Source organism: Pseudophryne corroboree, chromosome 3 (assembly GCF_028390025.1).
Source record: "Pseudophryne corroboree isolate aPseCor3 chromosome 3, aPseCor3.hap2, whole genome shotgun sequence".
Taxonomy (NCBI): domain Eukaryota; kingdom Metazoa; phylum Chordata; class Amphibia; order Anura; family Myobatrachidae; genus Pseudophryne; species Pseudophryne corroboree.
In genome coordinates, this window is record NC_086446.1 from 711,121,735 (window position 1) to 711,149,361 (window position 27,627).

The following is a 27,627-nucleotide window of genomic DNA, read 5'->3' on the forward strand; positions in this document are numbered from 1 at the left end:
GACACAGGTTCCAAAAATGTTAAAAAGTATTACCAGAAAAATACTGTTCGTCATTTAAATGCAAAAACTAAAATATAAACAGTAGAAATAGAGTAACATACCAATACGCTCTCCCCAGTGGAAAGCGAAAAACTAATATCTAATATACAAATCAAAAAAGACAGAAAGACGAACAATATATAAAAAACAATAAAGAAACATAGAAAAAATATAGTACCTGCCAGGGCAAAGGGACCGCCAACCCATCCATGGAGATATCATCAGAGCGAGAAAAAGCATGTAGACAATGGAGATGCGAAGAAGAGATGTGGAGGGGAAGAGGCGGAAAGGACAAAGGGGAGCTGCAGCAAGTGGTGTATCAGTCAGGAGAGGGAAGCAGGAAAGGTAGAGAGATGTGGAGAATTGTGTAGTCACGGGGGAGAGATGGGAGGGTCATCCGCCTGAAGTTGGCGGACGTACCATGTGGTATATTGAAAACTCTGCTTAATAGCCAATTTCGTCAGAGTGGGCAATTGGTTGATAAATCGACCCCAGCATTGAAATAAGGTAGGGGTCAGCGTTTCCTTATTTAGGGTCGTTTCTAGCCAGTCCATCGTGAATAGGAAGAGTAGTCTAGAGGTCGCTAGTGGCAGTGTAGGGGGGTGTCAGAAATCCACTGTTGGAGTATAACCTTCCTGCCTAGCGCCGAAAGAATCACAATCAACTTTGTGTCCTGAGAAGGAAGTTTGGGCTGATCCCGAGTATGGCCAAAAATAGCCCAAGAGGCAGTGCATTGAAAGTGTAGACCCAACTCGGATGCGCCATATATTTGTAGCGCCGTCCAAAACCTTTGAATAAGGGGACAATGCCAAAAGCAATGCATAAGGTCAGCCACTGGCGCAGAGCATTTCATGCATTTCGCCGAGTTAGATAGACCCATCAAATGGCTCCTCTTTGGGAAGATATAGGCTCTGTGTAGAATTTTATAGGACATTTCTTGATATAAACTAGCCGGGATGAGTTTAAGGGAAGTTGCAAAGCTGTCCATCACGGTGTCTGGGGACATGGAGGGAATTTGAGAGGACCATGTTAGTACTTGGGTCAGGTCAGTCGCGGGAATGTGTTCTGTATGAATACGGGTATAGAGAGATGAGATGGAACATGTCCCGGAGCGCAGGAGGGTGTCCTGGCTATTAACAAAATCGGACAAATGGAGATAAGAAAGGACAGATTGTATGTAATGGGAGGGATCTATGTTATATTTATTCAGTGCTTCCGCAAAAGTGAGTGGCTTTTTGCTAGGGCTCAGAAGATCACGATACTTGTAATTCCTACAGCTTGCCAAATAGTAAAGGGATAAGAGGCCTGCCCACGTTGAAAACACGGGTTCCCGACTAGTGGAAGAAATAAGGAGTAAGTGTATTGTAATTTTAGAGATTTCCTAGATAGGCTCCACGCCAATGCCGTAGAGGTAAGAAGAATATTGTCCAAAGAGAGAGATGACAAGTCAGATTTGGACGTGTGCAGAACAGAGCTGAGAGAGAGGGGGGTACAGAGTTGGGAGTCAATCAGTAAGTCAGTGAAGACCGATGTGTCATTGAGCCAATCCATGGTGAAGCGAAGGAGGCAGGCCCTATTGTATTGCTCTATATCCGGTTGATTCAGCCCACCATTCTGTACCGTCTGAGACAATTTGAAGAAACTAATTCTGGGTCTATTATTGGACCAGATAAATTTAGATATAGATGAGTTAAGAAGGGAAAGGTCAGATTTAGTTAGCATGATAGGCACCATCTGAAGGACATAGAGCAGTTTGGGGAAGCTAGCCATCTTCACGAGATTACAGCGACCCATAAGGTTTAGAGGTAGATTTTGCCACAACGCTAATTCTGTCTGGAGTTTAGTGAGAATAGGATGAACGTTGTCAGGGTAGAGACGAGTGGGGTCTGAGGAAAGAAGGACCCCAAGATATGTGATATGGGTAGTAGCCCACCGAAGCAGAAAAGGAGTGTCCCACCCTGTAGTAATATGGGGGAAAATAGCCAGAGCCTCCGATTTGTTAAAGTTAATTGAGAATCCAGCAAAAGAGGAAAAACGAGAAATAGCGTGTTGCAGTGCTGTAATGGATTGTTTTGGGTTTGAGGTGAAAAGAAGAATGTCATCCGCGAAAGCTATCAACTTGACCTCCCTATTGCCAATCATAATACCCCGAAAATCAGAGAGGTTGAGAATGTAACGTATGAACGGTTCTAGGGCCAGGTTAAAAAGGAGAGGGGAGAGAGGGCATCCTTGTCTGGTCCCACTTTCAAGGGTAAAGGGAGATGCGAAGGTGTTATTTACCATTACCTGTGCAGTAGGGTCAGTGTAAATGAATTCTACCAAGCCACGGAATTTATCGCCAAACTGTTGATAAGACAAAACTCTAGCAAGATGGGGCCAGGCAATCTTATCAAAAGCCTTTTCCGCATCGAGGTTGATGAGGATGTTATTGGTAAGATTGTGAGTACGTAAGTAAGTGATAGTCGCTAGGGCGGTCCTGATGCCCAGCACAGATTGTCTGTGTTTGATGAATCCCAGTTGCGCAGGCGATATAAGGCGAGAAAGACAAAGCTGCAATCTATTGGTCATTAATTTTGTAAGTATTTTAAAATCCTGATTAAGGAGGGAGATCAGCCTGTATGAGCCGGGTAGGGAGGGATCTTTTCCAGGTTTCGCTATGACTATAATCGTGGCCTCATTAAATCTAATCGGTGTTTGTTTGGATGCAAGAATATGATTGTAGAGAGACGTGAGGGTAGGAGCCAGTTCATCTCTGAGCATTTTATAGAACTCTGCACCAAAGCCATCAGGACCAGGGCTTTTATTATTCGGTAAGGTCTTAATGACATCAACAACCTTCTCAACCGTAATTGGGCTTTCCAGAGAGTCTCTCTCCCCCTGAGTCAAAACAGGGAGAGCCGCCTCCCCTAGAAAAGAGAGGTTGGCAGCCGGGTCATCAGGGCCTTTAGAGTACAGAGATCAATAAAAGTCTCTAAATTCGGTGCAAATAACGGCAGGGTCAGTGCTCAGCGAGCCCGAGTTATTAATTGCGTTTACCCATGTGTGGGATTTAGGGCCTTTGATCAGGTTGGCCAATAATTTGCCCGATTTGTTGCCCCATCTATGGAATCTGTTACGTTGATAATCATGAGACAGTTGGGCTCTTTCCGTGAGGAATGTTTCGTAAATGAGTTTGGCCGAAAGATATGCCTCCTTGTGGGCGGGGGTGTCGTGTTGGGTATATCTCCTGTATGCTGAGGTGAGTGTTGTGCTCAAGGACTGCAGTTGAGACGAGAACACCTTCCGTTTAGAATGAGTGTATGACATGATGTGACCTCGGAGAAAACGGCTTTGGCCGCACCCCAGAAGATTAGCGAGTCCGAACTCTGATCTCCATTATCTAAATTATAGTTGAGCCAAGACTGCTTCATATGGAGAAGGAAGTCATCGGAATGACGCAAGTAGGCGGGGTGAGCCACCGGGGGGGAAATTTAGTTGAATATGGAGGGATACAGGGGCATGATCGGATATGACAATGTTGTCAATGGAGGTGTGGGTGACTTTGGGGAGGAGGTGAGTGGCAGTAAAGATATAGTCAATTCGAGAGTGAGAAGAATGGGGGTGAGAATAGAAAGAATAGTCTTTTTGAGTGGGGTGGAGTTTCCGCCAGGGGTCTAAGAGATCCAACTGGGAGCAGAAAGATGATAAGAGTTGTGCAAGAATCGTAGTAGTGGTGGCACTTACCCTGGATCTGTCCATGGATGGGTTGACCACTAAATTGAAGTCTCCGCCAGCAATTAAGTTCTGGCTGCCCCAGGAAAGGAGGGTTGTTAGCAGATCTGCAAAGAAAGAATCGGGTGAGATATTAGGTGCATATACATTGAGAAGGGTATAAACTGTATTATCAATACACACGTCTAACAATAGAAATCTACCCTCAGGGTCACAGAGTTTTCTGAGTAGAGTATATTGGAGATTGGAATGAAAAAGAATCGCTACCCCCCGAGACTTAGAGTGGTACGGAGACGAGATGCATTCTCCTATCCTGGAGACTCGCAGGGTATTTCTAGGATCGTCTAGCCAGTGGGTCTCTTGTAATAGTACTATGTGGGGGGACATGCGTTTTAGATGAGAAATCACTTTCTTCCTCTTAACTGGGTGATTAAGGCCCTCCGCAATCCATGATACAATACGGAGTAACGTAGCATTCGAATCTCCCTCTACATGAGGGTGTGGGTGGGTGTCAGTAGACATGTCAACCCACCCCTACTGGGAAAAAGAACAGAAAAGGAGCGTGGAAAATAAAATAGGATCCCACCCTGTCCCAGCGAGCAGGGGGAGAATCCCCCAATGGAGTAAAAGGGTCCCAGCCTAGGCAGATAAAACTAACAAAATAAACATACAATAAGGAAAACATCTATAAACAGCAAAAAGAACAGTTACGAGATCAGAGGTGTGAATCAATCACACTTTACTGAAACATTAGAACATTATGTGAGACCCGAATGCAGATTTGGGCAGCGGAGGGCTACTAACAGTCATATACAAACAGCAATCAGGTGTCAGGTATAATGAAGTGTAATTTGGCTTCCTCAGGATCCTCAAAGAAACGCGGTTTGTCATCTTCAAAAACCCTGAGGCGGGCGGGATAAAGCAGGGAGAACCTGATCTTCGCCTCAAAGAGGTGTGTGCATATGGGAGCAAACTCTCTGCGCTTCGTGGCTACCGATGCAGAAAAGTCCTGAAAGATGAGGAGGCGATCACCATTGATGGAGAGGCTGGAAGCTTTGCGGTAGTGGTCAAGGAGTCTCGCTTTATCTGCATAATTCAGGATACGCATGATGACCGGGCGAGGGCGTCCCGAGGAATTCTTCCTTTCAGGCCCTACTCTATAGGCTCTTTCAATGACAAGAGGGACTCCTTTTAGATCCATGGATAGTTGCTTCGGAATATCCACCGAGAGGAGCTCCGAGAGTTCATGACCTCTCACCGACTCTGGGATGCCTATAACCCGTAGATTATTACGTTTGCCGCAATTTTCGAGGTCATCTAGTTTCTCCGAAAGGTCAGCGATTTCCAGCTGTTTGGCGTGTAGAGAACGTTGGGCTTCCTCCAGATTATCTTCTAGGGTCGATATCCTCTGTTCCGCTTCATCAAGGCAAGTAGAATGTTGACTCAGCAAGGTCGAGGAAGACTCAATGGCTTCTTTAATGCCCGCCAACTTCTCATCCAGCAGTGGCCCTAGTACCGCTAGCAGGTCTTTATGTTTCATCTTCGGCTGCTTAAGAAGCGGTCGTGATTTACGGGAGCATTGGGAGAGTGAGCGTGTGGTCGAGTGGTCATATTCGGAGGAATCGCCACATAGAGTGTCTTCCCGAGATTGCAGAGTGGTGTCTGTGGACATCACGGGCAAAGGAATCAGGAACTTTACCATGCAAGGAGGTTTGAGTAAAAATAAAGCAGCTAGGCACAGAGAGTCCGAGTAGTAAAGGGTGTAGCGGGTCTCACATATTAAGTAGTGATATTCAGTGGCATCTCATCTTGAGCATGATGTACAAGAGGTGGGGTGAAGTGGGGGGCGGAGGGGGGGGGGGCGTGTGAGCCTTGCGGTTGAGATGACTCCCAGGAGCCGATGAGAAAGAGGGCCAGGTCCCAGTAGAAATGCAAGAAGAGGGTGGCAGCTAAGGGGGGTGGAGGTCCGGACAGAACCCTTCACCCAGATGGCAGTGGGCCTTTAAGTGCTTAGCTACAGTGAGGTTAGAGTTAGGGTGCCAGGCACAATAGGAAGTTTGTAGCTTCCACCATATCACAGATAGCCGCGGAGGTCTGCTCGTGGGGGGGAGTAATGATCCGGTCAGCAGAATGCAGGGGAGAGTTCCTCACCGCACTGTGTTGCAGCCGTCGGGTCAGTGCAGCTCCCGTCTCCCTCTGTCCTAGTAGCTAGGTCTCCTGTAGCTGGGGTAATGCCAAAGTGGCCACTGGATGTCCAGGACTACCCTATGTGGGTCCAATATCAGGGCGCAGCGGGGTGGGTTGAGCAGGTCCATCTGGTAGCAGCATGGGGCGACCAGGGTTTTGGTGGGCCGGGAAGGCTCCCCTCTCTGTCGTGGTATAGGAGAAAGGGACAGGGCAGGGAGGAAGTAATGAGTCGGCTCCCACTGAGCAAGCGGGGGGGGGGGTGCCGTAGGAGAGATGGCGGGGTAGATGCGTCTGGCCCGGTGTGGAGGGGTGTCCGCCCGGCTCCTCAGCCTCAGCCGGGTTATAGCCGTTCTAGGAGGGAGGCGTCTGCAATCTCCGCTCTGGAGGATGTCCCCCAAAACGGCAGCGGTGAGGAGGGCGAGCAGGCCGTGGTTCCTCAGCAGCAGTGTGGTAAGTCTTTCAGCAGGCAGTAGGCAGCTCTGGTGTGCTGGCGTCAGAAAGGCAGCCTATCCCCAGCAGCATCCTCCAGCAGCCAGCACTGTCTCTCCTCAGAGGGCCCGAGCCGTTGCAGCGATGACGGGCATATCCGGGTGTAAGTCAGGTGGCGGCAGGGAGAGACGGCAGAGGTGGGGGGATGCGTGGTTTAGCTGTACCTCCTGTCCAGGTCCTCTGCGATCTGCACAGACGTATGCCGCAGCAGGAGCAAGATAGAAAATGGCCGCCGGGTTCCATTGCAGGGAGTGAGGAGATGGTCCTTCCACCGTATCCCCCTGCGGGTGTGAGTGTTTGCGGGACTTGTGGGGCCGGCCGCAGGTTGCAGACAAGCCTATGAATGCCATGGGAAGAGAGCAGGGTCTGAGCGCTGTTTCCTCTGCACTTCCGGAATCCCGACGGGTCCTCAGATAAATCGAGGCCCCGGCGCGAGGACGAGCAGTGGGCCGCAATCCGCGGGAGCCTCTGCAGCGCTCCCCGATTCCGCGGCCACGGGTAATCAGCAGCAGGGGGGTTGGGAGGGTATGGGCAGTAGGGATATGGAGCAGGGAAAGCGGGATTGAGCGGTCTAGGAGGGTAAAAGGGTGGTGTAAAAGCAGGAGCTACTCAGAGCTGCGACTGCTCTCCTCCAGCGTTAGGCCACGCCCACGAGACAGCCTTTTTATGTGAACACTTCAGGCCTCAGGCCATCTGCCAGTCACCGCCCAGGTTGTGCTCAAACACCTGCATCAGGCCCATTCTGTCATACAGTTTATTATTAAGACAGACTAAACTTTATTATTATACTTGGAAAGCTTATGTACAGTATGTGCATGTCTCACATCCTCAGTAATAGCCAGAAATACAAATCATTAACAGTTTCATAAAAACCTGAAGACACATTTTACTTAAAGGTCTCAAGGTTTGGCTGCTGAAGACAACAAGGGGAATAGCATACCTCCCAACATTTGCAGATTGCAAAGAGGGACATTGCTATGTGCACGCCCGAAAAGGGGGTGTGGCCTATGGAAAGGGGGCATGGCTTTGCGGAGGGTCCTCGATCGTGAGCCACGCCCCCGTTTTGTCACTGAGAGGGCATGCCCAGCGCTCTGTGAGCTGCTGGCATGCCCCCTCTCCCTCTGTCTCCACTGAACAGATGCTGTGCGCATTGACAAGAGCCTCCCAACTGCCCCCCCACCGCCAACACCACGGGACACTGCTGCCCGCAGGTGGGACAGCGGTACAGTCCCAAAAAAACGGCACTGTCCCGCGAAAATCGGGACAGTTGGGAGGTATGGAAAACCAGGTGCTTCTATGTATATACAAATACTGTGTATCTGATTGCTGCTTATCTAGTAGTGGGGAGGCTGACCCCAGAAAGGCTAAAGCTTAGCTTAGTCACACAGCGACCTTGGTGCGCCTCTTTTTTTTCTTTGCATCATGTGCTGTTTGGGGACTATTTTTTTGAAGTGCCATCCTGCCTGACACTGCAGTGCCACTCCTAGATGGGCCAGGTGTTTGTGTCGGCCACTTCGGTCGTTAGCTTAGTCACACAGCTACCTCATTGCGCCTCTTTTTTTCTTTGCATCATGTGCTATTTGGGGACTATTTATTTGAAGTGCCATCCTGTCTGACACTGCAGTGCCACTCCTAGATGGGCCAGGTGTTTGTGTCGGCCACTTGGGTCTTTGTGTCGGCCACTTGGGTCGCTTAGCTTAGTCACACAGCTACCTCATTGCGCCTCTTTTTTTCTTTGCATCATGTGCTGTTTCGGGTCTATTTTTTTTAAGTGCCATCCTGTCTGACACTGCAGTGCCACTCCTAGATGGGCCAGGTGTTTGTGTCAGCCACTTGGGTCGCTTAGCTTAGTCATCCAGCGACCTTGGTGCAACATTTAGGACTAAAAATAATATTGTGAGGTGTGAGGTGTTCAGAATAGACTGAAAATTAGTGGAAATTATGGTTATTGAGGTTAATAATACTATGGGATCAAAATGACCCCCAAATTATATGATTTAAGCTGTTTTGAGGGTTTTTTTGTAAAAAAAAACGAATCCAAAACACACCCGAATCCGACAAAAAAATTTCCAGGGAGCTTTTGCCAAAATGCGTCCGAATCCAAAACACGGCCGCGGAACCGAATCCAAAACCAAAACACAAAACCCGAAAAATTTCCGGTGCACATCACTACTTATTACTGTATATTATCACTGAATTAATGGTGCTAGAATATATCACAGATTTCAAGCTACAGTATTAATACTGAACATACAGTACAGCTGATTTAAAAGGATCCCTTTCACCTGCTGCAGGTTGCACTGTGATAATTACATTGTGATACTTTATCAACATTCTGCAACTTTTTCTTAAAACAGTGATTTGGACGGTTTAGAAGTCAGGGCCTGATTCAGAGTTGCAAGCAAAGCCAGATAGCACACAAGTGGGCAAAACCATGTGCACTGCAGGTGGGGCAGATGTAACATGTGCAGAGAGAGTTAGATTTGGGTGGGGTGTGTTCAAACTGAAATCTAAATTGCAGTGTAAACATAAAGCAGCCAGTATTTACACTGTGCAGAAACAATATAAACCACCCAAATCTAACTCTCTCTGTGCACATGTTACATCTGCCCCACCTGCAGTGCAACATGGTTTTGCCCGTTGTTTGCCTTTTGGCTTTGCTTGCAACTCTGAATGAGGACCTCAATTGCTGATCAGATTATTTCTATTGTGTGATATTGTATTGTCATTTATTTATTTCATTATTAAATTATGCAGTAATTTTATACTGAATGTCTTTCCTTATATAATTAATTAATTGTTGTGTTTTTAAATACTATGTATTATTAAATGGATTATTAAATAGTTTATTTTATCTGTCTGCGCTCCCAGTAATTATTTCTTTGGCTGATGTCACCTTTGCGCTCCTGAAGGGTTAAATGCCGTTTTCTAATTATGGCAGAATAGAGGGAGTTTCCCATACATTGTAATATATTACTTTTATATTTCTCTTATTGTTAATAGCATCTGATTTTATAACTAGAATCTTCACTGGTTTGTATTCACAGCTGGAGACAAAGAAAGTGATACAAAGGAGCGACATCCAGAATGACGTTGTTACCTTGTACCTAAATGAGGTGTGACTTTAGTTTCTTCCTGCTCACCCTGCATTGCTGACATACCGTTCCTGACCTTAATGTTTGTGTCCATATTTCTTCTGTGTTATTGGTCATATTGTCTAACTCACCTCACTTATGTATTTTAACAATATAATTATATTACTCATTTTCTCATCTATGTTTACTAGTAGCACACATTAACCCATGAGAGATATGTTGAGTCATGTTATAACATTTTGGGCCTACTTCTGAGTTGATCGCAGCAGCAATTTTGTTAGCAGTTGGGCAAAACCATGTGCACTGCAGGGGGGCAGATATAACATGTGCAGAGAGAGTTAAATTTGGGTGTGGTGTGTTCAAACTGAAATCTAAATTGCAGTGTAAAAATAAAGCAGACAGTATTTAACCTGCACAGAAACAAAATAACCCACCCAAATCTAACTCTCTCTGCAAATGTTATATCTGCCTCCCCTGCAGTGCACATGGTTTTGCCCAATTGCTAACAAACTTGCTGCTGCTTATCAACTCAGAATTACCCCCTTTGTACGCAGCTTTAACATTTTATGCACTAGAGAAATATTAAAAAAAGATAAGAAATATTTGTTGTATTAATTTAAAACAATTCAGAAATTAGTTGAATTAGGTCCTGATTCAGGTTGGATCGCAATACGCAGACCAACCGCAAATACTACGAACAGGACGCGGGGCGGGGGCAGCAATGCTCCATTTCCAATGCAGAGAGCAATAGGTTAAAGAGGTGAGCAAGGTGGAAGCAGGCAGTGGGGGAAAGGGAGTGGGCAAGACGGGACAGTATATCGTATATACAGTATATACAGTATATAGCACAGTACATAATGGCCTTACCTAGACCTGGTTTGAACAATTATAAGATATTTATTGTAGAGATGAGAAGGTTCGGTTCTCTGAGACCCGAACCCCCTGAACTTCACGCTCTAAGCTGGGTTCCAAGCCCGGCTCTGGACTTCCTGCTAGACTCGGAAACCAGAACGAGGCAAAACGTCATCATCCCACTGTCGGATTCTCGCGGGTTTTGGATTCCATATAAACAGCCGCACGTCGCCTCCATTTTCACTTTCCGGACTTGGAGAGGGAGGACTCTGTCTCTCTGTGTGGTGGCATCGGGTGGAGTCAGTGTGTGCTCTGTAGGGGAGCTGTTCCTGTCACTGTGGTGTCCCTGTGATGTTAGGGGTGCTGTCCTGGCTGTCACTGGTGTTTTCATGTGCTATTAGGGGTGCTGCAGCTGTATATGGGTGTTGCTGTCCTGGCTGTCACTGTGTTGTATAGGGGGCATGGGCACTGTCCTCCTGTATGCTGTGAAAATACATGGGTGCTGGCCCTGTCTTGTATGATGGTAAAAATTCAGGGGTGCTGTTAAAATAAAAGCACACTGGTCCTGTTTGCTGTGAAAATGCAGGGGTTCTAGCCCTGTCTCATATGCTGTAAAAATTCCGGGGTGCTTTTGTTAAAATAAAAGTACACTGGCCATGTATGCTGTAAAAACTCAGGTGTGCTGTTGTTAAAATAAAAGTACACTGGCCCTGTATGCTGTAAAAATTCAGGGGTGCTATTAAAATAAAAGCACACTAGTCCTGTATGCTGTGAACAAACAGATGTGCTGGCCCTGTCTTGTATGCTGTAAAAATTCAGGGGTGCTTTTGTTAAAATAAAAGTACACTGGCCCTGTATGCTGTATAAATTCAGGGTTGCTGTTAAAATAAAAGCACACTGGTCCTCTATGCTGTGAAAAAAACAGAGGTGCTGGCCCTCTCTTGTATGCTGTAAAAATGCAGGGGTGCTGTTAAAATAAAAGTACACTGGCCCTGTATGCTGTATAAATTCAGGGGTGCTGTTGTTAAAATAAAAGCACACTGGTCCTGTTTGCTGTGAAAATACAGGGGTTCTAGCCCTGTATCATATGCTGTCAAAATTCTGGGGTGCTGTTGTTAAAATAAAAGTACACTGTCCCTGTATGCTGTATAAATTCAGGGGTGCTGTTAAAATAAAAGCACACTGGTCCTGTTTGCTGTGAAAATACAGGGGTTCTAGCTCTGTCTCATATGCTGTAAAAATTATGGGGTGCTGTTGTAAAAATAAAAGCACACTGGCCATGTATGCTGTAAAAATTAAGGGGTGCTGTTAAAATAAAAGTACACTGGCCGGGGCGTGGTTTGGCTATCAGGGAAGGTGGCTGTGTTTCACCTCAGCTCCTCCGGTGAACACATAACCAGAGCCTTTATATCCCCTCTACCTATTCCACACAAGCCAGGATGTAACTCAGCAGAACCCTTTACCTCACCACTACAGCCTGGGGAGACCCTCGGAGTCGGGGAGCGCTTTTAAGCGCTTCTGCGGACTGCGGCCTTCTCCCCGGACGGAAGCCGGGGCCTGGAGTTGGAGGGGAGCCCGGATCGCTCCACCCGGAGGTGGACCTCCGCTACGTGACGGCGCCCGGCGGTTCCTGACACTTCATCCGGACCCACCGAGCCTAGGTTGAGGAGTGGAGGGCTGGTCCCGCAACCAGGGGTGAGTCCGCTCCACGCAACGGAGCTCGGGCTGAGGCTGCTATACCGGTCCTCGACGGCCACGACTCCCGTGAACCCGCTGTTACCTACCCGTGACCCCGCAGCGCAGCACTGTGCGTCCCGCTGCACGGACCGCCCGGCGGTCTCGCTGGCGGCTGGCCCCACCCACGCTCCCTTTGCCCTGCAGGCGCTGGAGCTCCCCCTCTGCCTTCGGCCACACCATCCTGGGAGGCCTCACTCTGCTACATGAGGCAGCAGACCCGACAGGATTGTTATCATCCCCACAGGGGCCCATTCCCTCTACCCCAGCGCTCACTCATACCCTATTAGTACAGGGGTATTATTTGTATATCAGGAGTTGGGTTTGCGGAGCCAGGGGGGCCTTAAAACCCCCCCTGCAGGTGCGGCCTAGCTCCTCTCCAGAAGCCGGGACTCAATTACTCACTACGCCTGACAGGCTCTGAGAAAGGCCCTTTCATAGACCCAGAGCCATTACTCACGTAGAAAACTCCCCCTGGTGGCTACCTTAGGAAAATTCACCAAAGAAGTGCATTTAAACCCACTCAAGGGAAACCATCTAACTGTCTCTCTGTAACTATGAGTAAATGGCGCTACCAGTCATGCACCACACCTGACTGTTGTTGCTACTGATACCATAATGCACTGCTGATGCCAACCCGCAGGGAGCTGCTCCGCTGAAGGCATTCTTATGCGAGCTATGTAAATAAATTTAACCTCGTTGATCCGATTTCAGGGAATCCAAACCTCCCGCCGCTGATTGAGTGATGACCAGGAACAAAAGACCTTCTAAAAAGGCAGACACATCAACTCCGCGAGGAACTATGTCACAATCCGCTATGAGATCCTTTCTACAACCCACCCCACCCGCCCTGGCTGATAGCCCTCCTGTTGCGGATTCCCCCACACCCCCCACAGATCCCTCATTTATCTCCTCCAGGTGTGGAAGCATCACTTGCTTGCTCTCCAGGAAGTAGGGACCTATAAGATATTTTAGCCTACATGAAAAACCTACCCACTAAGCAAGATCTGCAAGATACAGTGAGACGTGAGTTGGCAGCCGTGAGACAAGACATCTCACACATTTTCGACCGGGTGACGAGCCTAGAGGATCACCAGGATTCTTCCGACACATTTCTAAAGTCGTTGACAACCATAATTGCTGCTCAGTCCTCAGATATCCACTCACTCCAAACACGACTAACAGATTTGGACAACAGAGGGAGGAGAAACAATATCCGTGTGCGGAGCCTGCCGGAAGATGTCCCTCAGACGGGTCTGATCGACGCCCTCACGAAAATCTTTAACGAGATCTTGGGCAACAACCCCAACGATATTATTACTTTCGATAGGGCCCACAGAGCTTTGAAACCAAGGGGTCTCTCTGCGGATAGATCACGTGACATAATCTGCAGATTGCATTACATCTCCCAAAAGGATGATATCATGCGCAAAGTCCGTCAACTCGACGGAGTTGATTTCAATGGTTCACCGATCCAGATGTATCAAGATCTGTCCTGGCACACACTCCAACAGCGAAAGGCCCTCAAGCCCCTAACGGACGAACTCCGTAAACGCCAATTGAAATATCGTTGGGGCTTCCCCTTTAATCTCCAAGTCTCCTTGTCGGGGAGAACCCACACCCTCAACTCATTCTCGGACTTCCCGGAATTCTGTACAGGACTGGGGATTCCGAAACTTGATATGCGTGATTGGGACTTCCCCGCTCCAGAGCTACCATCTTTCCAACCCTTGCTCCCTGGAAAGAGGTGCGGAAAGCTGGGAGAAGAAGCTCCAACACTGGTGCCCCCCCCCCCGACAGGGACTCACGTGTTACCTGATAGAATGGTTGCGGTGAGACGCGGTTTCCTGGAACACAGCGTGATATCATTTCTCACTACTGATGGACCTTCATCCGATATCTCGCTGTCGCTGGGGCTCTGCCCTCTCCCCCCTATTATGTCACGAGTCGTTGATTGCAAACTCCTGTTCCCTGATCATGGGATTTCTTGCAGCCAATCACTCGACGTCTTTTACATATTAACGAGGTTTACAGTTTAAAGTTTACAAATAGCTAACACTATGCATGTTTATTGATTCTTGCTCTACTTTTGCTTATTGCCAAGTTGCCCTTGGCGGAGGCTCCCTTATCCGTCCCGCACCCGCCTCTGGCTATATTGCCTCTTGGGTTCCCAATCCTTAGTTGGATCGGTAACCTCAATGCCGGTTTTTTGAATGTTATTGTTGTTTTTTCTCCATGTTCTATCCCTTTCTCACTCTCCCCTATTCCTCTCTCTTTCCTTTCACTGACCATACTTGTCCCGCGACCTTCCACCACGACCTACATCCCCCATGGCATCCCCTGGTAGAGTTAAAGTAACACCGATCAATGCGAAAGGCCTTAACGTGCCGGAGAAAAGAGCATCCCCGTTGCGGTCCCTATGGGCTGACAGAGTGGATGTCGCGCTAGTCCAGGAGTCACATTTTGAAATTTCCGCCAGGAACCCCCCCTTGACTAACTACCGTTATCCTCAGGCCTTTTATAACAACAACCCAGACGCCAAGTCCAAGGGTGTGGCGATAATATTCTCTAGGACTCTCCAACTGTCAGACATATCAGTCCACAAACCGATCCCAGTTCGCCTCTTGATAGTCAGCTGTAAAATATGTATGTGCCCATACACATTTGTTGTACTTTATGCCCCAAATAAGGACCAGATCCCATTTCTCCGCTCCACCCTTACCTCAGTGGAACCACTACTTTCGGGGGTTGTGGTTCTGGGGGGAGACCTGAATTGGATAATGGATCCATCACTGGACTCATCTTCCGGCTCTCCCCGGACATCCCAACGTCAACACCGACAGGTTAGGCGACTATTCCATGACCTCCAGTTGGCTGATTCCTGGAGAGTTCTCCATCCCTCTGATCGAGACTACTCCTTTAACTCGACTCTGCACAATGCTTACTCTCATCTCGATTATTTATTTCTGAGTCATAGACATCTCCCTCTACTAATAGATTCCTCCATAGGCTCGATAACCTGGTCTGACCACGCCCCAGTACATATGACCCTCTCAACCCCCCAGGCAGCCCTGGGCCAATGGACTTGGCGCCTTAATGAGTTACTACTACAGGACCAATATTGCAAAGGTGAAATAGAAAAGGCCCTGACGGAATTTTTCTCCTTTAACGACACTGATGACGTTTCCAAGGTTACTCTGTGGGAAGCACATAAATGTACCATAAGGGGTAAACTTATACAGCTGGGGACATTTATGAAGAAACAGAGGTCAGCACTAATCACTAAACTACTAGAACGACTTCACCACCTCGAGTCCTCACACAAAATGTCCCTCTCGGAGACTGATTACCTAGAACTAATTGACACCCGTGCCCAATTGAAAAAATCCCTCATGGATAGTATTCAGCTCTCTGTCCGCAAATGTAACTCTAAATACTACCAGTGGGGCAACAAACCTGGTCGCCTCCTGGCCCAAACTCTTAGAGCTCAACGCTCATCTCTGTACATTAACAACATAAAAGACACGGATGCCCTCCGATTCAAAACCCCTGAAATTGCTGCATGCTTTAAACAATATTATTCCCTTCTATATAATCTAGAGAACCGAGCCGACGATATAGCCACTCCCTATAACTTCCTACAGGCGAAATCATATTTAGAAAAGGTGTCCTATCTTGTTCTACCACTTGTGGATAGAGAGGCACTGGAACAACCCTTTACCCAGCTAGAGCTGGAGGACGCCCTGGCCTCGACACCCTCTGGTAAGAGCCCGGGGCCGGACGGCTTCACGCTCGCATACTATAAACAATTCAAAGACCTTCTCTCCTCCTATCTTCTCCAGGCCTTTAACTCCATCTCCGCAGATACCCATTTTTCAAGCCAATCCCTGGAGGCCCACATCTCCGTTTTGCCTAAGCCTGGCAAGGACCCCTCGATGTGCTCCAGCTATAGGCCCATATCTCTTCTAAACGTCGATGTTAAGCTGTTTGCAAAATTAATGGCGAATAGACTAAATGCATTCTTGCCCTCCCTTATCCACAACGATCAGGTGGGTTTTGTCCCGAAACGCGAGGCCAAAGACAATACCACCAAGGTTTTGAGCCTAATTCATATAGCATCCCAGGGGGGTCCCCCTTCCGTGTTACTATCTACCGACGCCGAAAAGGCTTTCGATAGAGTCAGCTGGGGTTTTATGAGGTCTGTGTTGGGGCACATCGGACCTGGTCCCCTAGCACTTGGCAGAATTATGGGACTCTACAGATCACCCACAGCCCAGGTCCGAATCAACGGATCCTTATCCGATCCCTTCTGTATAAGTAATGGGACACGACAGGGTTGCCCACTATCCCCTTTACTTTTTGTCCTCTGTATTGAAGCCTTCGCAAGAGCTATTAGGGCCAATGACTACATCACTGGCCTGAGAGTTGGAGATACAGACCACAAACTCCCTGTTTGCTGATGACCTATTGGCCACAATAACACATCCGATCTCTTCCCTTCCTCACTTCATGCAAGAACTGTCCCATTTTGGACAACTCTCCAACTTTAAGATTAACATGTCCAAATCTTGCGCTCTGAACATCTCCACGCCCCCCAACACAGTGGCTAAACTTAAGCGATCCTTCCCCTTCACTTGGAACACCTCTCACCTATCCTATCTGGGTATACAGCTGCCGAGAGACTTGACCTGTTTGTTCAATTTGAACTTCGCACCCCTTCTCCGAACACTCAGAGCTGATTATAGCAGATGGTATCTCAAACCACTCTCATGGCTGGGGAAAGTAAATGTTGTGAAAATGAATACTCTCCCTAAGCTGCTATACAAATTACAAGCCCTCCCCATACGGATCCCAGACTCCTGGTTCAAGTCCATACAACTCTTGATACAACAATTCATATGGTCTCAGAGACGACCCAGAATTAGTCGATCCACTATGATTCGTTCCACCCGGAGTGGTGGTTTCCAATTACCAGATATAAGAGGCTATTATTGGGCAATTTTGCTTAATAGGGTTCTGGATTGGATGAGGAGTCACGTTACCAAACAGTGGGTGGCTCTAGAGGGGCTCTACATGCAGCAATTCCCAGAGATCTTCCCTTGGCTCCCCTCCCTGCCCAGGCCTCCACCCTCCCACCCAACTATCAACGCAACCCTCTCTTTCTGGAAAAAAGCGCACAGTTGGCCCTTCCTTTCTTCCGCCTTTGGCCCGTTGACCTCTTTTCTAGCAAACCCCAACTTCTTAACCGGCTTAACGCCCTCCCACTTTAGCGACTGGGCCCTTGCGGGTCTCTTTAGGGTAGGCCAGTTGGCGACTCCCTCAGGAGTTAGGCAGTTTTCAGAGGTGCGATTAAAATGGGACATCCCACAACATGACTTCTGGAAATATCTACAACTTAGACATTTTTTGCATTCCAGGCATAGATATCTCCAGACTTCAAGGGAACTAACACAGTTTGAGATGTTGGGTGTTTCCAAGTGTTCCCCCCAGCATACTGTCTCTACACTTTACAAACTGTTACAAAGCACTGATGCTCAAACATCTACATCCTTCCAGGTGGCTTGGGAGAGGGACCTGGGAATTCAATTGACGGACAAGGATTGGCGGATGATATTCCTCAAATCCCACAAAAGTTCAGTGTGCATACAAGTTAGGGAAACCCAATATAAACTACTAATGAGATGGTACAGACACCCCTCTCTCCTCCACTTCATGTATCCTGGAGTGACGGACGGATGTTGGAAATGCCTCAGCGCCACCGGCTCCCTAATGCACATTTGGTGGAGCTGCCCCCTACTTCGCCCCTTTTGGGCTGATGTAATTTCCATCTCTCAAGATATACTCCATGCCTCCGTCCCTATTGATCCGGCCTTCTGGTTGCTTTCCCACTCCTCCCTCCTGCTGGCCCAGCATAGAATATCATTGCTCCGCCACCTATCTAACGCAGCACGGGCAGTTATCCCCACTCTCTGGAGGTCCCCATCTCCGCCCACAAGAAAACTATGGTTCACTAGAAATAACTACTGCATGAATATGGAGAACATTCTCCTTGTTTTTAGAGACAAACTCTCAGAGTTCATGACCACGTGGCTACCATGGGTAGAATACACGTCCCCCAAAGACTACAAAGATTACATTTATGCAACCAAGTGACTTAGCATCACAATTGATCGATCACAAAGACGGCATTACATCTACCTCTTAGTTTGCAGGTCCCCCAGTACTGGTCACATTTTGTTCTTTCCCCCTCCTTTTTTTTACTTCATTCCTCACTCCCCCTATAACTATCTTACTATGTTCACCCAGATACCATTGATTGTATTCATTGCATAGACAGAAAGCAAGTGGATACTGTATTGATGCTATAGGATGATGTACTGATGCCTTTACCTGTACTGACCCCCAGGGTCTGGGGTAACCCAATACTCTGCTACCATAGGCAAAAGTGTACGTAATCATAATTAAACACATTGTCGCTTTTGTGTCTAAATGTGATGTAATCTTTATATTTTCCTGAATAAAAACAGATTATACAAAAAAAAGTACACTGGCCATGTATGCTGTAAAAATTCAGGGGTGCTGTTAAAATAAAAGCACACTGGTCCTGTATGCTGTGAAAAAAACAGAGGTGCTGGTCCAAGACAGGACAGTATGCTGTAAAAATTCAGGGGTGCTGCTAAAATAAAAGCACACGGGTCCTGTTTGCAGTGAAAATACATGGGTTCTGGCCCAGTCTTGTATGCTGTAAAAATTCAGGGGTGCTATTGTTAAAATAAAAGCACACTGGCCCTGTAAGCTGCTAAAATTCAGGGGTGGGCCCTGTAAGCTGCTAAAATTCAGGAGTGCTGTTGTTAAAATAAGAGTACACTGGCCCTGTATGTTGTAAAAATGCAGGGGTGCTGTTGTTAAAATAAAAGTACACTGGCCCTGTACGCTGTTAAAATTTTGGGGTGCAGTTGTTAAAATAAAAGCACACTGGTCCTGTTTGCATTGAAAATAAAGGGGTTCTGGTCCAGTCTTGTATGCTGTAAAAATTAAGGGGTGCTATTGTTAAAATAAAAGCTCACTGGGACTGTAAGCTGTTAAAATTATGGGGTGCTATTGTTATAATAAAAGTACACTGGCCCTGTATGCTGTGAAAATACAGGTGTGCTGGCCCTGTCTTGTATGCTGTAAAAAATCAGGGGTGCTGTTGTTAAAATAAAAGTACACTGGCCCTGTATGCTGTAAAAGGTCAGGGGTGCTGTTGTTAAAATAAAAGTACACTGGCCCTGTATGTTATAAAAATTCAGTGGTGCTGTTGTTAAAATAAAAGTACACTGGCCCTGTATGCTGTAAAAAGTCAGGGGTGCTTTTGCTAAAATAAAAGCACTCTGGTCCTCTATGCTGTGATAATACAGGGGTGCTGGCCCTGTCTTGCATGCTGTAAAAATTCAGGGGTGCTGTTGTTAAAATAAAAGTACACTGGCCCTGTATGCTGTAAAAAGTCAGAGGTGTTGTTGTTAAAATAAAAGTACAGTGGTCCTGTATGCTGTAAAAATTCAGGGGTGCTGTTGTTAAAATAAAAGTACACTGGCCCAGTATGCTGTAAAAATTCAGGGGTGCTGGACCTGTCTTGTATGCTGTAAAAATTCAGGGGTGCTGTTGTTAAAATAGAAGCACACTGGTCGTTTATCCTGCAAAAATTCATGAGTGCTGTTGTTAAAAAAAAAGTACACTGGTCCTGTATGCTGTAAAAATGCAGGGGTGCTGTTGTTAAAATAAAAGACCACTGGCCCTATATGCTGTAAAAATTCAGGGGTGCTGTTGTTAAATTTAGTCCACTATGTTAGGATCTCCTGCTCTGTGCTGCCACATCGCCATGGCAACCGGGAGGCAAGTGTTAGCGAAGTAACCTGAGCGCAGCTTATACTCCGGTCTGGGTTTTTACTGTGCAGTGGTTACAGGCTCTGTGCACGGCAGGGAATCCAGCGCTGGTTTTGTGCTCACAGTCTGTGAGGTCTGAGTGGGGCGTGGACAGCACCTGCTATATAAACCATCCTCTCATGCTAGGCAAATGCTGCTGAATCTTTGTTTGTTAGTCAGATCCAGAGAGTTAGCTAGTACTGTGTGACTTTGTATTTACTTGTTGCTTACTGCAAATAGGCCTTGGGATTTGGTACTTCATTCTGCCAATCCGGACCTAGCAGTAAGACTGGAGTCAGTTGTTTAACCTGCTGGGGTTCTTTTGCTATTCTGTGAACCCAGTAGGTTTGCGGCTGTACTCTCAGACCTGCTTGCTTAATCCTCCCTCACTGTGCAAGGCGTCCAGGTGTCAGTTTAGTGGCAGTAAGCTGAACCTGTGCCCTGCAAGTGGGGGTTAGGATTGTGTATACTCTCCTTGTGTTTATATTACTATCTCTGACCAAGGAGTTTATTCCCACACCCGTTGGTAACCCTTTAGGGTTTTTTCTGTTGCTCCTAGCAACATCATTTCGGGTGCTCCACATGTTAAATCACTACATCTCGCTTCATTGTCTGCTCTATTCCATCTGAGCATTCCTGACACTAGGGAGACACCCAGTTCCGTAGCCTTTGGGCTTCTCCGTTCACTTTGTGTTTATTTGTAATTCCATCACCTCCTGTGTATATTATGTTATACTGTCTGTGAGCTCATTTGCTTCGCATCCCTCTCTGTTTATACACCGGTATACTCCTGTTAGCACTGGTGTGCGTAACACACTGGCCCTATATGCTGTAGAAATTCAGGGGTGCTGTTGATAAAATAAAAGCACACTGGTCCTGTATGCTGTAAAAATTCAGTGGTGCTGTTTTTAAAATAAAAGCACACTGGTCCTCTATGCTGTAAAAATTCAGGGGTGCAGTTATTAAAATAAAAGTACACTGGCCCTGTTTGATGTAAAAATTCAGGGGTGCTGTTAAAATAAAAGCACACTGGTCCTGTATGCTGTGAAAATACAGGGGTGCTGGCCCTGTCTTGTATGCTGTAAAAATGCAGTGGTGCTGTTGTTAAATTAAAAGTACACTGGTGTGCGTAACATATTCAGCAGCCCTCCTACTGTTGAAATTTTGTGGGAATATGGAGCATACCCCTCAAAATACTTTGCAACAGGTGGTCGATCAGGTGCAAGTCCTGACTCGACAATTTAATGAGATGTCCATTAAAATGAACACCCTGCAGGCCGCTAGCGGAGCTACCGCAGCAGCAGCGGCAAGTTCAGGGGTTAAGGAGCCGAAAGTAAATCTCCCGGATCGTTTTTCTGGAGATCGCTCGCAGTTCTTTTGTTTCAAGGAGAGCTGTAAGCTATATTTCAGGCTTAGGCCCCAGTCTACTGGGTCGGAGATTCAGCGGGTGGGCATGGTGATTTCCTTGCTACAAGGAGACCCACAGGTCTGGGCATATGGGTTGCAGCCTGACTGTCCATCGCTTAAAAGTGTTGCTGCTTTTTTTACGGCACTGGGCATTTTGTATGATGACCCTGACAAGATGGCTTTAGCCGAGGCTCAGATTACGGTACTTAAGCAAGGGCGACGGCCAGCTGAGGTTTATAGTACAGAGTTTCGGAGGTTGGCTCATGATACCCAGTGGAATGACCCAGCCCTGAAAAACCAGTACCGAAGGGGCCTTTCTGACCAGATAAAGGACCAACTGGTACAATATTCCTCGCCTGATAGCTTAGATCAGCTCATGCAGTAATCCATCCGGGTGGATAGACGGCTGAGAGAGCGTAGGCTTGAAAGGGAGACCGCAGTTTCCTTTTTTCCCAAGGGAACCTTAGACTCTGAGGAATATTCCGAGGAGCCTATGCAGATTGGGGCTACCCGCCTCTCCTCGCGTGAGAAGACGTGGAGGAGACAGCAGGGTTTGTGTTTGTACTGTGGGAATAAAGGTCATGTTGTAGTATCATGCCCAGAAAAGCCGGAAAACTTCAGGGACTGAGGGTGATGGGAAATATCCTGTCAGGCCAGAAGTCAGAACTTCCCAAAAAGACTTTTCTCATTCCGGTGACTTTGGAGATCCTCGGCCAAACTGTCAAGACTGAGGCCTTTGTTGACAGTGGGGCCGATGGGGTTTTCATGGACTGTCAATTCGCCTTGGAACACTCTGTTCCCTTAGTACCTTTGGCTTCAGAGATTGAGATCTGTGGTTTAAATGGGGAACCATTGTCCCAGGGTAAAATTACCTCCTGCACCAGCCAAATTCCTTTGTATATTGGAGCCACACACTCTGAAAAATTGTCTTTCTATGTGACTGTCTGTTCTTTTGCCCCATTGGTTTTGGGGTTACCCTGGTTAAGGGCCCATAACCCTCAATTTGACTGGGTCTCTGGGGAGATTCTTAGTTGGGGTAGTGATTGTTTCAGGAGTTGCTTGAGCCTTCCAGTCAGGCTCTCGCAGCTAAGTTTGCCAGGATTGCCAGGATGTTATGCAGATTTTGCGGATGTGTTCTCCAAAAAAGTTGCGGAGGTACTATCTCCCCATCGCCCATATGACTGTGCCATTGATTTGTTGCCGGATGCTAAGCTTCCCAAGAGCAGGTTGTACTCCCTGTCATGTCTTGAGACTCAGGCTATGGCAGAGTACATTCAGGAGAACTTGGCTAAGGGATTTATCAGACCCTCACAGTCCCCAGTTGGGTCAGGGTTCTTTTTCGTGGGTAAAAGGGACGGTTCGTTGCGACCCTGCATCGACTTCAGGGAATTGAACCGTATCACGATTAAAAACTCGTACCCACTGCCTCTCATTTCGGTTTTGTTGACCAGCTTCGTACTGCCACCATTTTTTCTAAGATTGACCTACGCGGTGCTTACAATCTAATGCGAATAAGAGAGGGGGATGAATGGAAGACTGCTATTAATACCCACTCAGGGCATTATGAATATTTGGTGATGCCTTTTGGGCTCTCTAATGCCCCGGCAGTCTTCCAGGAATTCATGAACGATGTGCTCAGGGAATATTTGGATAGATTCTTAGTTGTTTATCTAGATGACATCCTAATCTTCTCCCATTCCCTGGAGGAACATCGGAAGCATGTACGCTTAGTTCTTCACAAACTCAGAGACCACCAGCTTGGGGCGAAGCTGGAGAAGTGCGAATTTGAAGTCCAGCAAATCGCATTTCTAGGGTATATTATCTCCTCAGAAGGTTTCCAAATGGAGGGTTCTAAGGTACAGGCAGTCCTAGATTGGGTGCAGCCCACTAGTTTGAAGGCGCTTCAGCGTTTTCTGGGCTTTGCAAATTTTTATAGAAGATTTATCGCTGGATTTTCGTCTATAGTGGCCCCCTTGGTGGCACTCACTAAGAAAGGGGCGGATGTTGCTCACTGGTCTTGTGAGGCCAAAGCGGCCTTTGCTCGTCTCAAAAGGGCATTTGTCTCGGCCAAGGTGCTGCGACACCCAGATCCAGAGCGTCCTTTTGTGGTAGAAGTGGATGCCTCTGAGATAGGTATTGGGGCAGTGCTCTCTCAGATGGGGGTGTCCGATAATCGCCTTCATCCCTGTGCTTACTTTTCCCGTAAATTTTCGTCTACCGAGATGAATTATGATGTGGGTAACCGGGAATTGTTGGCTATAAAGGATGCACTCGGGGAGTGGAGACACTGGCTTGAGGGGGTTAAGTTTGTGGTCTCAATCCTCACCGACCATAAGAATCTGGCATATTTAGAGTCAGCGAAGCGGCTCAATGCCAGGCAGGCATGATGGGCTTTGTTTTTTGCTCGCTTTAACTTTTTGATAACATATCACCCTGGGTCAAAAAATATCAAGGCTGATGCGCTCTCGTGGAGTTTTTCTCCAGTCCAAGAGACTACAGAGGAGCCATTGCCCATTGTGTCCCCATCATGTATTAAAGTGGGTATTACCCAGGACCTCTTGTCATTAGTCCTTAGAGCACAGGAGCAGGCTCCTCCAGACCTTCCGGTAGGTCTCTTGTTTGTGCCTCCTAGGTTAAGACAGCGAGTGTTCCTGGAATTCCATGCCAAGAGGTCGGCAGGGCGTCCGGGTATTGCCAGAACTCGGGAGTTGCTGTCTAGGGCGGTGTGGTGGCCCTCGGTGGCTAGGGATGTGGATCAGTGGGTTCGGGCATGTGACGTTTGTGCCCGAAATAAAACTCCTAGAGGGGTTCCTGTCGGCCCATTACATTGACTCTCTATTCCATCTAAGCCATGGACCTACATTTCCATGCATTTTGTGGTGGACTTGCCCAAATCCTCGGGATGACAGCCATTAGGGTTGTCGTGGACAGGTTTTCGAAGATGGCGCATTTCGTTCCACTGGTAGGGTTGCCATCGGCCAGACGCCTGTCTGAGTTATTTATGCAGCATGTTGTGCGCCTCCACGGGTTGCCACTTGATGTGGTCTCTGACCGTGGATCCCAGTTTGTGGCCAAATTCTGGAGGGCATTTTGTTCTGATCTCCAGATTTCTGTGAGCTTGTCGTCAGGCTACCATCCACAGTCTAATGGGCAGACTGAGAGGGTGAACCAGTCCTTGGAGCAGTTCCTCAGGTGTTATGTCTCCAAGTGTCATACTGACTGGGTTACTCATCTGTCCATGGCGGAGTTTGCCTATAACAACGCGGCTCACTCTGCTACAGGGATCTCTCCCTTCCTTTGTATCATCCTAAGGCCAATTCTTTTGACCCCCTGGATTCCACGCCTGTTGGTTCCTCTGTGGTTTCGGCCCTTAGGGGTATTTGGAGGAAAGTGAAGAAAGCCCTTGTGTCTGTGTCATTAGTGACCAAAAGGGTTTTTGATAAGCGGAGAAGACCCTGCAGCTTTAAATTAGGAGACTTCGTCTGGTTGTCCACCAAGAATTTGAAGTTGAGACAGCCATCTCATAAGTTAGGCCCCCGGTTCATCGGCCCTTATAAGATCACCAGGGTTATCAATCCGGTGGCATTTCAGTTAGATCTGCCCCTTTCATTGGGTATCAATAAAACATTTCATTGTTCCCTTTTAAAACTGTCGGTTAGTAATCCTTCTTCCAGTGGAAGACCTTCTCCTCTTCTGATACGGGGTCAGAGGGAGTTTGTGGTTGAAAGGGTTCTTGACTCCAAGTTGGTTCGGGGTCGGCTCTCATTTTTGGTGGACTGGAAGGGGTATGGTCCGGAGGAGCGGTCGTGGGTGCGCAGTTGTGATCTTCATGCCCCCAGACTGATACGCTCTTTCTTCTCGCAGTTCCCCGATAAACCCGGTGGTAGGGGTTCTTTGACCCCTCGTCAGAGGGGGGGTACTGTTAGGATCTCCTGCTCTGTGCTGCCACGTCGCCATGGCAACCGGGAGGCAAGTGTTAGCGAAGTAACCTGAGCGCAGCTTATACTCCGGTCCGGGTTTTTACTGTGCAGTGGTTACAGGCTCTGTGCACGGCAAGGAATCCGGCGCTGGTTTTGTGCTCACAGTCTGTGAGGTCTGAGTGGGGCGTGGACAGCACCTGCTATATAAACCATCCTCTCATGCTAGGCAAATGCTGCTGAATCTTTGTTTGTTAGTCAGTTCCAGAGAGTTAGCTAGTACTGTGTGACTTTGTATTTACCTGTTGCTTACTGCAAATAGGCCTTGGGATTTGGTACTTCATTCTGCCAATCCGGACCTAGCAGTAAGACTGGAGTCAGTTGTTTAACCTGCTGGGGTTCTTTTGCTATTCTGTGAACCCAGTAGGTTTGCGGCTGTACTCTCAGACCTGCTTGCTTAATCCTCCCTCACTGTGCAAGGCGTCCAGGTGTCAGTTTAGTGGCAGTAAGCTGAACCTGTGCCCTGCAAGTGGGGGTTAGGATTGTGGATACTCTCCTTGTGTCTATATTACTATCTCTGACCAAGGAGATTATTCCCACACCCGTTGGTAACCCTTTGGGTTTATTTCTGTTGCTCCTAGCAACATCATTTCGGGTGCTCCACATGTTAAATCACTACATCTCGCTTCATTGTCTGCTCTATTCCATCTGAGCATTCCTGACACTAGGGAGACACCCAGTTCCTTAGCCTTTGGGCTTCTCCGTTCACTTTGTGTTTATTTGTTATTCCATCACTTCCTGTGTATGTTATGTTATACTGTCTGTGAGTTCGTTTGCTTCGCATCCCTCTCTGTTTATACACCGGTATACTCCTGTTAGCACTGGTGTGCGTAACACACTGGCCCTATACGCTGTAGAAATTCAGGGGTGCTGTTGATAAAATAAAAGCACACTGGTCCTGTATGCTGTAAAAATTCAGTGGTGCTGTTTTTAAAATAAAAGCACACTGGTCCTCTATGCTGTAAAAATTCAGGGGTGCAGTTGTTAAAATAAAAGTACACTGGCCCTGTTTGATGTAAAAATTCAGGGGTGCTGTTAAAATAAAAGCACACTGGTCCTGTATGCTGTGAAAATACAGGGGTGCTGGCCCTGTCTTGTATGCTGTAAAAATGCAGGGGTGCTGTTGTTAAATTAAAAGTACACTGGCCCTGTTTGCTGTAAAAATTCAGGGATGCTGTTGTTAAAATAAAAGCACACTGGTCCTATAGTCTGCAAAAATTCAGGGGTGCTGTTGTTAAAATAAAAGTACCCTGGCCCTGTATGCTGTAAAAAAATCAGGGGTGCTTTTGTTAAAATAAAAATATATTGGCCCTTTATGCTGTAAATATCCAGGGGTGCTGTTGTTAAAATAAAAGCACACTTGTCCTGTATCTTGTAAAAATTCAAGGGTGTTGTTGTTAAAATAAAAGTACACTGGCCCTGTTTGATGTAAAAATTCAGGGGTGCTGTTAAAATAAGAGCACGCTGGTCATGTATGCTGTGAAAATACAGGGGTGCTGGCCCTGTCTTGTATGCTGTAAAAATGCAGGGGTGCTGTTGTTAAATTAAAAGTACACTGGCCCTGTTTGCTGTAAAAATTCGGGGATGCTGTTGTTAAAATAAAAGCACACTGGTCCTAAGGTCTGCAAAAATTCAGGGGTGCTGTTGTTAAAATAAAAGTCCCCTGGCCCTGTATGCTTTATAAAAAATCAGAGGTGCTTTTGTTAAAATAAAAGTATATTGGCCCTTCATGCTGTAAATATCCAGGGGGGCTGTTGTTAAAATAAAAACACACTTGTCCTGTATCTTGTAAAAATTCAAGGGTGTTGTTGTTAAAATAAAAGCACACTGGTCCTGTATGCTGTAAAATTTTTAGTGATGAGCGGGTTCGGTTCCTCGGAAACCGACCCCCCCCCGAACTTCACCCATTTTACACGGGTCCGAGGCATACTCGGATTCTCCTGTATGGCTCGGTTAACCCGAGCGCGCCCGAACGTCATCATCCCGCTGTCGGATTCTCGCAAAATTCGGATTTTATATAAGCAGCCGCGCGTCGCCGCCATTTTCAGTCGTGCATTGGAAATGTTAGGGAGAGGACGTGGCTGGCGTCCTCTCCGTTTATTCATTGTTGATGCAAATATTTGTGCTTGCTTATATCTTAATTGTGGGGACTGGGGAACAGCTGTATATTAATATAGGAGGAGTACAGTGCAGAGTTTTGCTGATCAGTGACCACCAGTTTTATCCGTTCT

At 47.2% G+C, this 27,627-nt stretch overlaps 1 protein-coding gene across 7 annotated transcripts in view; it reads left to right on the plus strand.

The window, feature by feature from the left end:
• Positions 1-27,627, plus strand: part of LOC135056670 (alpha-2-macroglobulin-like protein 1) — a 409,885-nt gene that overhangs the window by 354,026 nt on the left and 28,232 nt on the right. For all 7 annotated transcript variants that reach the window (XM_063962113.1, XM_063962120.1, XM_063962116.1 and 4 more), the window contains one exon: positions 9,474-9,542. In XM_063962113.1, coding sequence (XP_063818183.1) covers positions 9,474-9,542 — 69 coding nt within the window. The remainder of the gene's footprint in view (positions 1-9,473; positions 9,543-27,627) is intronic.